Here is a 17,400-nt window from a genome sequence, read left to right as displayed (position 1 = left end):
TAGCAGGTGGAAATCTGTGCCTTCCTGCTAGCGCTATGTGTTGTGGTCCTTCCCTGCTGTGCTTACAGAAAGTCCCCACAACTGTTGTGTCTGTTTAAGTTCCCTCACAACTCGATTAGATGATGTTCTGCTAATCCTCCGTCCCTCCCTGGTGTTCTGGTTGGGACGGCACCCGTTTGACGGGTAGGCTCGGAGCTCTTCCGGGACCCTAGAGTCACCCCTCTCCACAAGTTGCCCCCCAAGACTGCATAGGTGATTAAGGTTAGACAGCCCGCCTTAGACTGACTGTCCTGCCGCTGTTTGGAGTATTGCTTGAAGCTGAATGTTATAATACTCCCTCGGCGTTCCGGCCACCGGTAGTGCGCCTCAGTAGGATGTTGCTTCGGTCTTACAGCACGACTCCTACTGGTATTTCTCATTTTGCGTGATCTCGTTTCTCACTCAGCACAATCTCTCGCTTCTAATCCTTCCTTGGGCACCGCCGCTATCCTGAGCAGGCACGGTCCCGTTACGTTCGTTCAAGTCGCCAAGCCTCTGTCAGGATCCCACCCCTGACAGAGACCCTACTGTATCTTCCCCCACAACACCCTCTGCCACAAGGTGTTGCCTGGTTCCAACCCAGTCAGCTTTCTGATCTAACTTCCTGCCTGACCCCCAGTTTACCCACTATGGTGGGGAGTGGCCTAGTGAATAGAACCCTTAGCTCCCCCCGGAGGCCCGGCTGTGAAATGTATTGGTGTCTGTGATACCTGATCAGATGAACTCCTTCAGTGCCATCGGACGCACCATAGCTCCCCATAGTGGCGGAGCCACAGCACTGCAACGACCAGGACTCTGGGGCGCTGCATATACAAAATAAAAACAAGTACAATAATCTTAAACAATACAAGTCATAACTGGTACAGGAGGAGTGAGGACCCTGCCCGTAAATGAGTGGGTTCCATGTAAAACATAGGACAGATGCATCAGAATAATACAATGTCTGGTCATATAGGGACTGTATGTACAGTGCAGACCAAAAGTTTGGACACACCTTCTCATTTAAAGATTTTTCTGTATTTTCAGGACTGTGAAAATTGTACATTCACACTGAAGGCATCAAAACTATGAATTAACACATGTGGAATTATATACTTAACAAAAAAGTGTGAAACAACTGAAAATATGTCTTATATTCTAGGTTCTTCAAAGTAGCCACCTTTTGCTTTGATGACTACTTTGCACACTCTTGGCATTCTCTTGATGAGCTTCAAGAGGTAGTCACCGGGAATGGTCTTTCAACAATCTTGAAGGAGTTCCCAGAGATGCTTAGCACTTGTTGGCCCTTTTGCCTTCACTCTGCGGTCCAGCTCACCCCAAACCATCTCGATTGGGTTCATGTCTGGTGACTGTGGAGGCCAGGTTATCTGGCGTAGCACCCCATCACTCTCCTTCTTGGTCAAATAGCCCTTACACAGCCTGGGGGTGTGTTTGGGGTCATTGTCCTGTTGAAAAATAAATGATGGTCCAACTAAACGCTAACCGGATGGAATAGCATGCCGCTGCAAGATGCTGTGGTAGCCATGCTGGTTCAGTATGCCTTCAATTTTGAATAAATCCCCAACAGTGTCACCAGCAAAGCACCCCCACACCATCACACCTCCTCCTCCATGCTTTACGGTGGGAACCAGGCATGTAGAGTCCATCCGTTCACCCTTTCTGCCTCGTACAAAGACACGGTGGTTGGAACCAAAGATCTCAAATTTGGACTCATCAGACCAAAGCACAGATTTCCATTGGTCTAATGTCCATTCCTTGTGTTCATTAGCCCAAACAAGTCTCTTTTTCTTGTTGCCTGTCCTTAGCAGTGGTTTCCTAGCAGCTATTTTATCATGAAGGCCTGCTGCACAAAGTCTCCTCTTAACAGTTGTTGTAGAGATGTGTCTGCTGCTAGAACTCTGTGTGGCATTGACCTGGTCTCTAATTTGAGCTGCTGTTAACCTGCGATTTCTGAGGCTGGTGACTCAGATAAACTTATTCTTAGAAGCAGAGGTGACTCTTGGTCTTCCTTTCCTGGGGCGGTCCTCATGTGAGCCAGTTTCTTTGTAGCGCTTGATGGTTTTTGCTACTGCACTTGGGGACACTTTCAAAGTTTTCAAATTTTTCGGACTGACTGACCTTCATTTCTTAAAGTAATGATGGCCACTTGTTTTTCTTTACTTAGCTGCTTTTTTCTTGCCATAATACAAATTCTAACAGTCTATTCAGTAGGACTATCAGCTGTGTATCCACCAGACTTCGGCACAACACAACTGATGGTCCCAACCCCAATTATAAGGCAAGAAATCCCACTTATTAAACCTGACAGGGCACACCTGTGAAGTGAAAACCATTCCCGGTGACTACCTCTTGAAGCTCATCAAGAGAATGACAAGAGTGCAAAGCAGTCATCAAAGCAAAAGGTGACTACTTTGAAGAACCTAGAATATAAGGCTACTTTCACACATCAGGTTTTTTGTTTCAGGCACAATCTGGCAAGTTATGAAAAAAAGAAAAAAAAAAAAAGATCCTTTTTTTTACGCTGGATCCGTTTTTTTCTCAGAGTTGTATTAGCACTGGATTGTGCCTGATGGCTACACGTTTCATCCGTTTTTTTCCGGATCCGTCCAAATAGTCGTTTCGGGTGGACGGAGAAAACGTCCAGATGTACTTTTTTTTTTTGTGCGGTGAAAAAAAAAAAAAAGCGCACAGTGACGGAACCGGCCAAAAACGCACGAAACGGACATGTGAAACAATGATTCCGGCTTCTGGATCCTGTTTTCAAAGCATTTTCTATTGAAATTATGCAGATCTAGTCATGAAAATACAGAAAAATCTTTAAATGAGGTGTGTCCAAACTTTAGGTCTGTATTGTATGTAGATACCCCCTCAAACATCTGCATTCTCTAGCATGGTGAGTCTTCATAAAGCATTTTATGTTTGTTGGTTTTTGTTTCTTTTCTTCCAGGTCTCTGGGGACTGGTGAACAATGCTGGCATTTTAATCCCTGTGTGCCCTAATGAATGGCTGAAAAAGGAGGACTTTCAAAAGATTCTAGATGTCAATCTTCTAGGGATGGTAGATGTAACAATCAATTTGCTCTCCTTGATCAGAAAATCCAAAGGCCGCATTGTGAATGTTTCTAGCATTGCAGGAAGGCTGGCATTTTGTGGAGGTGGATATTCCATATCTAAGTTTGGGGTTGAAGCTTTTTCAGACATTTTAAGGTAAAACCATTTATCTAGTGCATCATGGAACCTAAACTTAGTGTGGACATGAAGCATTGTGTGATGTTATACTCTCCTCACCACTTATTGTTTGTTACCAAGTCAAACGTCTGAGAATATCTGAGGTGGTATACCTAGCACCCTGCAGATAGTCAAATAAATGCAAGCGAGAATGAACTGGTACTAAAATTCTGCCCTGGCAATTCAAAACTCACAGGCCCATGCTGTCCCACACCCCCCCCCCCCCCCCCTTCCCCAGATTAGGGTCTCTATCACTAATCGTACCCTGCCTGGAGGAAATCAAGTTACTAATGCATATATTTCTAATAATACTGCTATATCAGATTAATATTAAATAACTACCACAACAATATTGCAATATAATTTTAGTTCCCATCATGAGTTTTTGGTGAATTTTTGACCTTGCGTTTCTTCACTGCACAAAAAAACGCAGCATCTTACAGTTCCAGCAAAGTGGATGGGATTTTTTGTAATCTTGTAACTTCTGTGCTATATTTTTTTTTTTTTTTTACTCCGCATAAATGGAATTGCATTAGGTATGGAAAATCTGCAGGTAAAAAACGCATGAAATCCGCACATGACTGTATCATTAAAGGTTTGTCAAAACTGAACACCAGGAAATATAAAAAATTAAGCTGCTTTATTCACATGACATACCAAAAACAGACAAAAAAAAGTCAAGTGCTATAAAAAAAACACAAGTTGCCTAATCAAAAGCTCATCGTAGGAATGTAGCCTAACAGACAAATACCACCAGCCCATAACCAAATAGTGCTTGGATATGCAGCAGTGATAAAGATACCATGCTAAACAATAATTAAAACTACTGTACTAGGACTATATAATGGTAACATCCGTTCTACACCAGTGCCCTGCAGACCACGTGTATATGGTACAGGTTCTCATTAGTGGTATTCTCGAAGATCAACATCCTTTATTTTTTTATTTTTTCTTTCCATTCAGCCCAGACCTCCATGACCACTTCTTCCATTTGTAACTTGTCCCTGCAAAAATCTAACACAGAAATATTTGCCTTTTTTGCTTTTCTAGCCCTCTTCTCACATTCCCCATACAAACCATATAATTCTATGTCCAGTGCCCTAGACCAGTGTTCCCCCAACTCCGGTCCTCAAGAGCCAACAACAGGTCATGTTTTCAGGATCTCCTTAGTATTGCACAGGTGATGGAATTATTGCCTGTCCAGATGATGTAATGATCACCTCTTCAATACTAAGGAAATCCTGTTGGTGGCTCTTGAGCACTGGAGTTGGGGAACACTGGACAATGGTAATGCCTCTCATTGCCTTGCACAGTAATAGTACCCTCCTGTGCCCTATACAAGAATAATATTCCCTCTGTACTTTAAGACACCGAGAGGGATATGTATTGGGGTAAAATAAAAAGTGCCACTACTGAAGCCTCTTGGTGTTCTCACCCTCTATGATACTCTATAGCGGCTTTGGAAGGAGTATTAAGTTCCAACATTTCTCCACCTACACAGTATAATGGTTGCCACAGACACACCACCACCCATAGTATGATAGGCCCCCCAATACATTATGATGGGATCAGTGGCATAGCTAAGTGTTCAGCTCAGGGGGAGGCAAACTTGTAAGTGGTCCCCTAACAAGGTAACCCTGAGTACAACTGTGCTGGCACCCTCTAATAATGGGTATAGTGGAACCTCAGCAGGTGGCCAGGCTGCTATTGAAAGGAAATCACTATACAAAGACCAACACTGATATTACTGATATACAGTGACCATGTAGTGGTGGATACTGATGCTACAGAACATGAGATTATAGTACAGTTATAGGTGGTGATTTACAGAGGATGTTCTTTCTGATGGAGTTGTTCACTTTTTCCTCAGTTTCCATCTAGCCCAGACTGACGTGACAACTTCTCCAGTCGGGATTAGTCTGCAGCGATTATAACAAAGATACATCTGACTTCTCATGTTTCCAACACCGTCCCCATCTATTCCCAACCTGCACAAACCCCTCAACCCAATGCTCAGATGCTGCTGCCGTATGTGTCTCTACTACTACACATCCTGTTTGGCACAAAAACAGTGCTCCTGTTATTGCCCATATAAAAATGCCCACCACTGTGCCCCTTACAAAGTAAAATGCCTCTTTTGTGCCCATTATATGGTAAAACAAATCTTTAGAATATATTAATGACCTGTGCAAGTGCCTTAGAAAACAGTGCCCACATTTTGCCCCCTAGAAAGTCATAATGTCCCCTGTAAGCCACTTTCACAGTCACAATACCCCAAGTGCCCCTATAACAGTGTCCACTTAACATTAGTCCCCTCGGGCTTCCCCTGTACAGATCCTCTACACAGCATGATGTCCCCACAGTTTCCCTCTATATGGTATGATGTCTTTACAGCTCCACTATAAACCGTATAATGCCTCCTATAGGATGTCCCCACTGTAGCCTCCACGCTGCAAAATGACCCCGAAACTGTATGTCATCCCCCACAGTAGTTTCCAAACTATGATTGTCTCCACTGTAGTCCACGCAGTATATTTTCTACCTTAGCAGCCCCTAGTCTTTAAGAAGGCCCACTTAGTAGCCTCAGTGTTGTATCATGTTCCCTTTAGTAGTGCCTATGCAGTATGATGGTCCCCTTAGTAGCTCCTACTATGTATTATGACCCCCTTAGTAGCCCCCACTCCGTAAGAGGGCCCACCTAGTAGACCTAACACTGTATCATGGCGCCTTTAGTAGCCCGGCACTCTTGTGTAGATAAAAAGTATGGTAACTTTATTTTTCATGGAATAAAATCCATAACAAGGAAAAACCAACACATTTTTTTTCAGCACAGTGTGTGCTCTTAATCATGGCAAACAATGAATTCCTGAGGTTGTGTGTGTGTGTCTCTCTCTCTTCCCCCCCCCCCCCCCCAGACTTCACTTTTCTTGGTGATGCCATCATTAGGCCTGTACACCTGATCTCCCAGTGATCTGACTACTCTACCCTTCTGTGTGCCTTTTTAGTAGCACCGATGCTGTATTATGGCCACCAGAGTAACCCCCATGCTGTATGATGGCCCCCTTGGTAGGCCTCACACTTGTTATGGCCACTTTTTGTAGCTCCCCCCTGTTATGACCCCCATAGTAGCTCCCATAAATAAGGACAAAATCATACAATCTTAAATGAAGAAAATAAACCTTATATACTCACCTAAACCCACCGAATCCGGCAGGCAGCGGCATGTCCCGGGCAGTCAGATACAGTGACGCCATCGCACCGAGATTCTGACATTCCGTACATGGTGTATCGCCCTCCCTTTTGGTTCCCCCGGTAGTTAAGCTACTGGATGGGATCCTCAAAGCCCACAGAAATAAACGTAGCATATCCAGGCTCCCTGTCCACCTCTTTCTGCTGTCTCTTCTTCAGTCTTCCATCGACATCTCTGCATTGCGTCGCTCGCATCCATTGCATCACGTTGACCAACATCCCTTGTGTGGCATCAGAAGTAATCTGCGTTCTCCTGGGGTAAGTGACTCCAGCACATCTGATAACAGTATTGGCGTACTGAAGACGCAGATACTGTTAGCAGTATCACAACCCATATAGCCATCTAGCATTTAACATATTTGCTCGCCAGCCAGTCTGGCCCTTAATATAAGCATGTTGTGGTGTGTGTTTATGAGCATTCTTACCATAAGGCAGCCACACTATTTAACCCCTTAACAACATATGACTCATCTTTTATGATAGATAATGGCTGTGATAAACGGCCATCATCTGCCTCTAGCAGCTCTGCTCCACTCGCGGCTGTTAACCTGTCAAATGCGCTGTCAATCTGTGACAGCGATACTTACAGGGCGCCATCAGGAGGGAGCTCAAATCTATACACTATGATGGCCAGGGGTCTGCTGAAGACCCCTATGCCTGTCTTGACTGAAAAACTGAAAGCCAGCCAGCTGGTATCCATAGGAGACTCTGATTTTTACTATATACAGCAATACTGTGGCATTGCTGTATATACAACCCATAGCAAAAATTATGTAATCATCGGCCTTGGAGGATGTTCATTCAGTTGTTTGGTTTTTTTTATTAAAAAAGCAGATCACAGACATGGCACAAAACTACAGTAATTTCAAATGACAACTTTCTGGCTTTAATAAATACCAAAAAAAGTTGTAGTCAGTATTTGTTACTTTTTTAGAACAAGCATAGGGGGAAAATTATGGACTCACTCAATTATGTGGGAAAAAAAGTATGGAATCACCCTCTAAATTTCAATTCCCAAAACTAACACCTGCATCAAATTAGATCTGCTCGTTAGTTTGCATCTAAAAAGGAGTGATCACACCTTGGAGAGCTGATGTACCAAGTGGACTGACATGAATCATGGCTCCAACACAAGAGATGTCAATTGAAACAAAGGAGAGGATTATCAAACACTTAAAAGAGGGTAAATCATCACGCAATGTTGCAAAAGATGTTGGTTAGTGATGGTCGAGTATACTCGTCGTTCGGGTTTTACCAAGCATGGTCGGGTGATCTCTGAGTATTTGTTAGTGTTCGGAGATATAGTTTTCATCGCCTCAGCTGAATGATTTACAGCTATTAGCCAGCTTGATTACATGTGGGGATTTCCTAGCAACCAGGCAACCCCCACATGTACTCAGCCTGGCTAGTAGCTGTAAATCATTCAGCTGAGGCGATGAAAACGAAATCTCCGAACACTAACAAATACTCGGAGACCACCCGAGCGTGCTCGGGAAAACCCGAGCAACGAGTATACTCGCTCATCACTAATGTTGGCTGTTCAGTCAGCTGTGTCTAAAATCTGGAGCAAATACAAACAACATAGGAAGGTTGTTCAAGGTAAACATACTGGTAGACCAAGGAAGACATCAAAGCGTCAAGACCGTAAACTTAAAGCAATATGTCTCCAAAACAGGAAATGCAGAACTAAACAAATGAGGAATGAATGGGAGGAAACTGGAGTCAAGGTCTGTGACTGAACTGTAAGAAACCGGCAAAAGGAAATGGGATTTACATACAGAAGAGCTAAACGAAAGCCATCATTAACTCCTAAACAGAAAACAACAAGGTTACAATGGGTTAAGGAAAAGCAATCGTGGACTGTGGATGACTGGATGAAAGTCATATTCATTGATGAATCGCGAATCTGCATTGGGCAAGGTGATAATGCTGGAACTTTTGTTTGGTGCCGTTCCAATGAGATTTATAAAGATGACTGCCTGAAGAGAATATGCAAATTTCCACAGTCATTGATGATATGGGGCTGCATGTCAGGTAAAGGCACTGGGGAGATGGCTGTCATTACATCTTCAATAAATGCACAAGTTTATGTTGATATTTTGGACACTTTTCTTATCCCATCAATTGAAAGGAAGTTTGAGTATGATGAAATCATTTTTCAAGATGATAATGCATCCTGCCATAGGCCGGCGTCACACTGGCGTTTTAAACTGCCGAGTGCAATGCGATAAAAAATCGCATTGCACTCAGACCAATGTTCAGCTATGGGGCAGCTCCCACCACCCGACTTTTTGTCGGCCGTTTTCCTCGGTCCGAGACAATCGCAGCATGCTGCGATTGTCTCGGACCGAGGAAAACTCTCGGCTCACTCGCACCCATATAAGCCTATGGGTGCGAGTGAGACAGCACACACCACTCGGATATCATCCGAGTGCTGTGCGTTATAAGCGGACACCAGCAATGAAGGAGATGGAGAAATTCATTTCTCCGCCTCCTCCGCAGCTGTGCTCCGATCCTCCCTGTGCGAGAGAATCGGAGTACAGACGCATGACACTCGGCTCCTGCTCTGCTGCGAGCAGGAGCCGAGTGTCATTAGCATATTGCATCCGATGATCTTGCATCGGATGCAATACGCCAGTGTGACGCCGGCCATAGAGCAAAAACTGTGCAAACATTCCTTGAAAATAGACACATGAGGTCCATGTCATGGCCTGCAAATACTCCGGATCTCAATCCAATTGAAAATCTTTGGTGGAAGTTGAAGAAAATGGTCCATGACAAGGTTCCAACCTGCAAAGCTGATCTGGCAACAGCAATCAGAGAAAGTTGGAGCCAGATTGATGAAGAGTACTGTTTGACACTCATTAAGTCAATGCCTCAGAGCCTGCAAGCTGTTATAAAAGCCAAAGGTGGTGCAACAAAATACTAGTGATGTGTTGGAGTGTTTTTTTTGTTTTTCATGATTCCATAATTTTTTCCCACATAATTGAGTGAGTCCATAATTTTTTCCCCTATGCTTGTTCTAAAAAAGTAACAAATACTGACTACATTTTTTTTTTTTGTTCTTGATTTTTTAGTGTTTATTAAAGCCAGAAAATTGTCATTTGAAATGACTTTAGTTTTGTGCCATGTCTGTGATCTGCTTTTTTTTAATAAAAAAAATACTAAAAAAAAAACAACTGAATGAACATCCTCCAAGGCCGGTGATTACATAATTTTTGCCAGGGGTTGTAGCAAAAGCGATCGATGATCACAAGTTCCCTAAGAGGACTAACAAATACAGTTATATATTTAAAAAAAAAAAAAAGTTCAAATTGCCTCTTTTCCCTTATTAAAAATTAAGAAATAAAAAGAATTCAATACATACTTGATATCCCTGCACTTGTAAAACTCAGATTTTTCAAAATATGAAATTAATCTATTCGGTAAATGTCTTAACGAGAAAAAAATAAATATATCAAAACTCCAGAATTCCAGTTTTTCGGCATCTGAAACACAAAAAAAAATTAAATAAGAGGTGATCAAAACATTATATCTACCCCAAAAGGATATCAATAAGATCAACGGCTCGGCGCACAAAAACAGATGTTCATAGAGCTCCATTTCCCGAAAATTGAAAATCTTACAACTCTTGAAAAATTGGTGTCATGAGCATTTTTTTTTCTAATTTCTGAAAGTTATTTTCGACACTTAAAACAAAAACTATGCATGTTTTGGTATCTCCATAATCGTACTGATCTGGAGAATCCTATTCCATTTTTTTCGTATTTCTCCACACATGGAATTTTTTTTCCCCGCTTTCCAGTACATCAGAAGATAAAATGCATTCAAAAGTACAATTTGTAACAGCGAAAAACAAGCCATCACAATAAGTTATGACTCTTGGTATAAGGGGAGGAAAAAACTGAAAGCGCAAACGTGAAAAATTGCCTCTTCCTTATCTGGTTAATTAATGTGGATTAAAGGTGGCTCTTTCCTAACAGATTTATTTTTTTTTTACAACTTATTCTTGATGTACAATAACAAATGTATTGTGGTACCGTGTTAGCCTGAAAAATCGATGTGAATACTTTTCTGCCCAATGACGACAAAGTATTCTGGGAGTGATATCTTAGCCAATATAGGTATCACTCCCAGAATACTTTTGTTGTCATTGGGCAGAAAAGTATTCACAACAACCAGCGTCGGACTGGCCCACCGGGATACCGGTGAAATGCCCGGTGGGCCCCGACCCAGAGAGGAGGAGGAGGAAGAAAAAAAAAAAAAAGACGCGGGCCCTTTAAATCTTCAGGCGGCGCCAAACGCCGCCACGACCAGGGGCCCCCACCCGGTGCCAGCGCTGGCATAGGGCCCCCCTTTAATACTCGCCTCTCCTGGTTCCTGCGGCAGCTGCAGCGTCTTCAGCGCCCTCTGACTCTGCGACATCTCAGGGCAGAGGGTGCGAAGACGTCATCACTGCGCGCTCAGTCTCTCTGTCCTGAGCGTTGCAGAGCCGGTGAGACGCTGAGTGCACCGGACCTGCGCTGGGAACGGGAGAGGTGAGGATTTTACTTTTTTTTTTTTTCTTTGTCTGACTTATGGGCTGGAGACACTGGGGCAGATTGCTGGACACACTGGGGCAGATTGCTGGACACACTGGGGCAGATTGCTGGACACACTGGGGCAGATTGCTGGACACACTGGGGCAGATTGCTGGACACACTGGGGCAGATTGCTGGACACACTGGGGCAGATTGCTGGACACACTGGGGCAGATTGCTGGACACACTGGGGCAGATTGCTGGACACACTGGGGCAATGTTTGACACACTGGGGCAATGCTGGACACACTGGGGCAATGCTGGACACTGGGGCAATGCTGGACACTGGGGCAATGCTGGACACTGGGGCAATGCTGGACACTGGGGCAATGCTGGACACTGGGGCAGATTGCTGGACACACTGGGGGCAGTGCTGGACACTGGGGCAGATTGCTGGACACACTGGGGCAATGCTGGACACACTGGGGCAGATTGCTGCACACACTGTCCGGGGGCAATGCTGGACACACTGGGGCAGATTGCTGGACACTGGGGCAATATGCTGGAAATACTGGGGCAGGTTGCTGGACACACTGGGGCAGATTGCTGGACACACTGGGGGCAGGACTGGAGGCATGGGCAGAATGTAGATACGGGGCATGATTGGAGACACGGGGCAGAATGAAAGACATGGGGCAGGATTGGATCATGGGGCAGGATGGATACGATGGAGACAGATGGGGCAGGATGGGGAGATCATATGGGGTAGAATGGATACTCATGAGGGCAGGATGCGAGAACATATGGCTGGAGACAGGAATGAGATAAACGGGGCCAGGGTGGGGAATATTATTACCATAGGGGCTAATTAAGGGATATTATTACTGCAGTGATGTATTTATTTTATTTTTTGAGTATACTGTTTTAAATGGGGGGGCGGTCCTGTTACTGTGCAGAGTGACACTATATCGCCTTTTTTTCTTCATGTGGTGTAATGTAGAAGTTGGGAAAAATTAAGTAATGTGTTCTGCAAGCGGAGCTCGAGATAACTCTGTTATTTCCTGCAGAGACAAGTCCTGGCTGGAAGAAGTGATGGCGGTCTGTGCTGGATGAAAGATGAAGGACTTCACCTAGAGACGTCACTGGTGAGTCAGTGTTACCTATACACTGACACTATACACTGTATGCTATATACAGAGGTCCTGTGTACAATGTCACCAGTGATCACTGTATTACCTATACATTATATACAGAGCTCCTGTGTATAATACCACCAGTGATCTCTGTATTACCTCTACACAGACACTGCATACTAAGTAAAGATCTCCTGTGAATACTGGCACTTATGGTGATAGTATTGTGTGTTTTTTTTATCACTGATCAGTATTGTAGTATTCAGTCACTATGTGGTGGTAACATGTGGTCTGGAAATGGTGTTGCGGTATTTGTCCCTTGTATGTGCTATTTGGTCACCAAGTGGTGGTAATATGTGGTCTTGACATGGTGCGGTGGTATTTGTCCCTTGTACGTAGTATTATTCGGTCACTATGTGGTCTGGTCATGGTGTGGTGGTATTTCTTCCTGTATGTGGTATTATTGGTCTTGGTATAGTGGATTGTGTTGTGTATGGCGGTCATTTGTTCTCTCTGATATTAATTAGGAGAAGATTCTTTATTTCCATTAGAGTTTTAATGCTTTGTACACAGCGGCGGAGATGCACTTACATCCTGTGGAAAAAAGTAATCACCTCTCCACAGGATGTGATAACGTATTGATTGGTGGGGGAGGTCTGACTGCTTGGACCCCTTCAGCAAAATGTGGAACTTTTTATCCCCATTAGACTGGAGTGGCATGTCCGACTAGATCACTGATCCGTTCATTCACTCTGTGGCTGCACTTGTTTTTTTCTGGAAGCCCCAAAGAGAATGAATGGAGCTGCGGTCAGAAATCCCACCTGCCGCTGCATTTTAAAATAGTGATAAAAGTGTCCTGTCAGGGATAAAACTTCCCCATTCTTCCGATCGGTGCAGTTTCTAATGGTCGGATATAACACCTATCCTGTGGAGCCCATGGATCAGTGATAACTTGTTTTAACCAAGAACCCCATTAATGTAAACTACCGTAATTATACATCCCAGTTATTGGGGCACACGGTAGATGTGCAGCAGCCGCCGGTGTTTTACAGCCGATGCTCCACTATAATGACAGATATTTGCATATAGCTGTAGGGTGGGCCCCTAGAGTCCATTCCTCTGGTGGGCCCCAGACACCCCAGTCCGACCCTGACAACAACTTATTCCTAAGATTTTATTCTAGAACAAAAGGGGATCGGTTAGATACCACTGTTGCTACTGATCCTGGTATCTAAGGGATCAAAGAGATTTGCTAAGGAATTTAATCACCCTATATGCTCCCTGGTGCCTCTGCTCTGTGGTCATGGGGTGCTTATAGTGGCCATTACCTAATAAAGGCCTCCAGGGGTGTAAGTATAGTCGATGTAGAGGTTTCTGTTGCACCCAGGCCTCTGGAGTATATCTGTGCCCTAAATGCCATCTTAGGCTACTTTCACACTTGCGTCATGCACTGCACGTCACAATGCGTCGTTGTGGCTAAAAAACGCATCCTGCAAAATTGCTTGCAGGATGCGTTTTTTGTCCATAAAATAACATTAGCGACGCATTGCCACACATCGCAACCGTCGTGCGACGGTTGCGTGGTGTTGCATCGGACCGTCACCAAAAAACGTTGCATGTAACGTTTTTTGGTGCGTCGTGTCCGCCATTTCCGACCACGCATGCGCGGCCGGAACTCCGCCCCCTCCTCCCCACACCTCACAATGGGGCAGCGGATGCATTGAAAAACTGCATCCACTGCCCCCGTTGTGCGGCGCTTTCACTGCTTGCGTCGGTACGACGCAATTCGTTGTACGACGCAAGTGTGAAAGCAGCCTTAGCCCATGTCAGAGGACGAATACTGTCAGACTGGTTATAGTTGTGCATCCTTTGGAGACTTTGCATTGGGACTCATGAGTAGATAACTGACCATAAAGTATTACACACTGGAAGATCCAGTCTCCTTGTGGAACCAATTGAGTGTGTGTGCGTGTGTGTGTGTGGTGGTTTTTTTTTTTTTTTTATGTTTTAAAACAAAAAATGTTTTCTGTTTATTTAATGCAGACGAGAGCTCAAACGGTTTGGTGTTAAAGTCTCCATCATTGCTCCTGACTTTTTTAAAACTAATATATTGAATGCAACCCAATTAAAAGAAAGTACTACAAACATCTGGAAGAAGTTACCCATGAATCTAAGAAATGACTATGGGGAAGACTACTATCACAATTGTAAGTGTGATTTGTTCTAAATGAAGGAACATTTTAGTTACGATAGCTGAAAATAGAAAATTTATATAACTTCTTAAAATAGTTGGTTCTTCCATACACCTCTGTGTCTGTAACCGTTCCCGCTGCTCCCTTCTGGTCACAAGTCGACAAAGGACAGCAATTCCTGGCATACAAATACTGATATAAAACACTGACCAAATACTGCAGGCTGTTTTCACATATTTGCATTTGATCAGTAATTCCCATCAGGATTTATAAGCCAGACTCATGAGTGGAACATACAGAGAGGAAAACCGCTCACCAGTTCTGTTTTGCAGCCATTCCCGCTTATTACTTACAAATGCTAATGAAATACTAACCACAACTATTGATGTGTGAATAAGTCATGAATTATTACCATATCATTTTCACAAGAAATGTTAAGCTCTATGACGAGCATTGTGAGGATACAAATAAACTGTATGAGACCTCCTATGTCTAGTTGGAATGTGGCCTGGAGTATGCATATTGCATACTCGCCGGTCACATGACCACTTAGTCTCTCGGCCTGCACCACGCATGTCAGAGTATCTGCAATATTTTGTGAAAAACATCGACAACCCTTAACCCCCTTCCTGATATGCTCCTGCACTCCAGCAAAACGGCGTGATGACCACGTAGGCTCACTCTGTGCGCTACCGCAATCAAATGTTGGTTGTCAGCTCTATATGGGCAACCTCCATGATCGGAGTTGGCACTGATCCCGGGCGTTTAACCCCCTCAATATTGACAGCGACATTGCGGTGCATTGCAGAGAGAGGTTGTGCCGATGGTCTCCATGGTGATTCCAGGCCAAAAGATGGCAGCGGTGTCACCCAGGCGCACGAGCTGACACATCTCCTTCCTGCATCTGAGACGCTGCTCTAATGCTCTGCAGTGCAGAATATCAGATCAGCGATCTGTCAGTTATACGGTTGATGTCCCATCCTGGGAAGATGTGTTAAAGAAAAAAAAATGTGTAAAATATTTTTTAAAAATAACAAAATAAAACACACACATATATATATATATATATATATATATATATATATATATATATATATATATATATATATATATATATATATATATATACAGTTAGGTCCATATATATTTGGACAAAGACAACATTTCTCTAATTTTGGTTATAGACATTACCACAATGAATTTTAAACAAAACAATTCAGATGCAGTTGAAGTTCAGACTTTCAGCTTTCATTTGAGGGTATCCACATTAAAATTGGATGAAGGGTTTAGGAGTTTCAGCTCCTTAACCTGTGCCACCCTGTTTTTAAAGGGACCAAAAGTAATTGGACAATTGACTCCAAGGCTATTTCATGGAGAGGTGTGGGCAATCCCTTCAATATGTAATTCTCAATTAAGCAGATAAAAGGCCTGGAGTTGATTTGAGGTGTGGTGCTTGCATTTGAAAGGTTTTGCTGTTAAGTAAACATGCGGTCAAAGGAGCTCTCCATGCAGGTGAAACAAGCCATCCTTAAGCTGCGAAAACAGAAAAAACCCATCCGAGAAATTGCTACATTATTAGGAGTGGCAAAATCTACAGCTTGGTACATCCTGAGAAAGAAAGAAAGCACTGGTGAACTCGTCTTCTGTGGGTGCCCAGGTATTTTTGTATTGATGAGTTCACCAGTGCTTTCTTTCTTTCTCAGGATGTACCAAGCTGTAGATTTTGCCACTCCTAATAATGTAGCAATTTCTCGGATGGGTTTTTTCTGTTTTCGCAGCTTAAGGATGGCTTGTTTCACCTGCATGGAGAGCTCCTTTGACCGCATGTTTACTTAACAGCAAAACCTTTCAAATGCAAGCACCACACCTCAAATCAACTCCAGGCCTTTTATCTGCTTAATTGAGAATTACATATTGAAGGGATTGCCCACACCTCTCCATGAAATAGCCTTGGAGTCAATTGTCCAATTACTTTTGGTCCCTTTAAAAACAGGGTGGCACAGGTTAAGGAGCTGAAACTCCTAAACCCTTCATCCAATTTTAATGTGGATACCCTCAAATGAAAGCTGAAAGTCTGAACTTCAACTGCATCTGAATTGTTTTGTTTAAAATTCATTGTGGTAATGTCTATAACCAAAATTAGAAAAATGTTGTCTCTGTCCAAATATATATGGACCTAACTGTATATTCCAATAAATACATTTCTGTAAAAACTAAAAAAGTTACGCAGATTTGGTATCGCCATGTTCAGAATGACCTGCCCTATAAAACTGTCCCACTAATTAACCTCTTCAGTGAACACTGTTAAAAAAAAAAAAAAGTAAAGCATAGGGCTTTTTTTGCCTCTTTTTTTTTTAATCATACTGCTGAACAAAAAACGAAATAAAACTGTATCAAAAAGACTAATGTAAATAAAAATGGTATCTCTGAAAACTTCATCTTGTCCCGCAAAAAACAAGCTGCCATACAGCTCCATCAATGGAAAAATAACTTATAGCTCTCAGAATAAAGTGATGCAAAAATAATTATTTTTCTATAAAATAGTTTTTGTGTAAAAGAGCCAAAACACAAAAAAACCCATAAATGTGGTATCCCTGTAATCATACTGACCCAATGAATAAAGCAGCCTTATCAATTTTGCCATATGCAGGACATTAAAAAAAAAAACAAAAAAAAAAACACTAAATTACTGGTTTCTGTTCATTCTGCCTCCCAAAAATCAGAATAGAAAGCGATTTAAAAAAATGTAATGTGCCTGAAATCTGGTACCAATAAAAATGTCAACTCGGCCCGCAAAAACAAGCTCGCATAACTCTTTAGGCAGAAATGAAGAAATATGTAAAAATTATAGTTAAATCTAAACATGAAGATGCAAAAACTAGTTTTTGCAAAAGTGTGGTTTTTTTTGTTTGGCTGCTGTAGCACTTAAAAAAACAAACAAACAGAGAAATCGCTATAAATTTGATATCGCTGTAGTCACACCAACCTGAAGAATAAAGTCATCTAATCACTTAACCGCACGAGGAACGGCGTAAAACAT

The 17,400-nt window shown here is 42.9% G+C and overlaps 1 protein-coding gene across 3 annotated transcripts in view; it reads left to right on the top strand.

Moving 5' to 3' along the window:
- The window catches only part of LOC143816805 (retinol dehydrogenase 7-like), a 51,309-nt gene that overhangs the window by 25,778 nt on the left and 8,131 nt on the right, over positions 1 to 17,400 (top strand). For all 3 annotated transcript variants that reach the window (XM_077297659.1, XM_077297658.1, XM_077297660.1), the window contains exons 3-4: positions 2,987 to 3,245; positions 14,212 to 14,375. In XM_077297659.1, the coding sequence (XP_077153774.1) occupies positions 2,987 to 3,245; positions 14,212 to 14,375 (423 nt within the window). The remainder of the gene's footprint in view (positions 1 to 2,986; positions 3,246 to 14,211; positions 14,376 to 17,400) is intronic.

This window comes from Ranitomeya variabilis, chromosome 3 (genome assembly GCF_051348905.1).
Source record: "Ranitomeya variabilis isolate aRanVar5 chromosome 3, aRanVar5.hap1, whole genome shotgun sequence".
In the NCBI taxonomy this organism is placed as follows: Eukaryota; Metazoa; Chordata; class Amphibia; order Anura; family Dendrobatidae; genus Ranitomeya; species Ranitomeya variabilis.
Note: the sequence above shows the minus strand (reverse complement) of the source record. Positions and strands in the feature narration are given on the sequence as shown.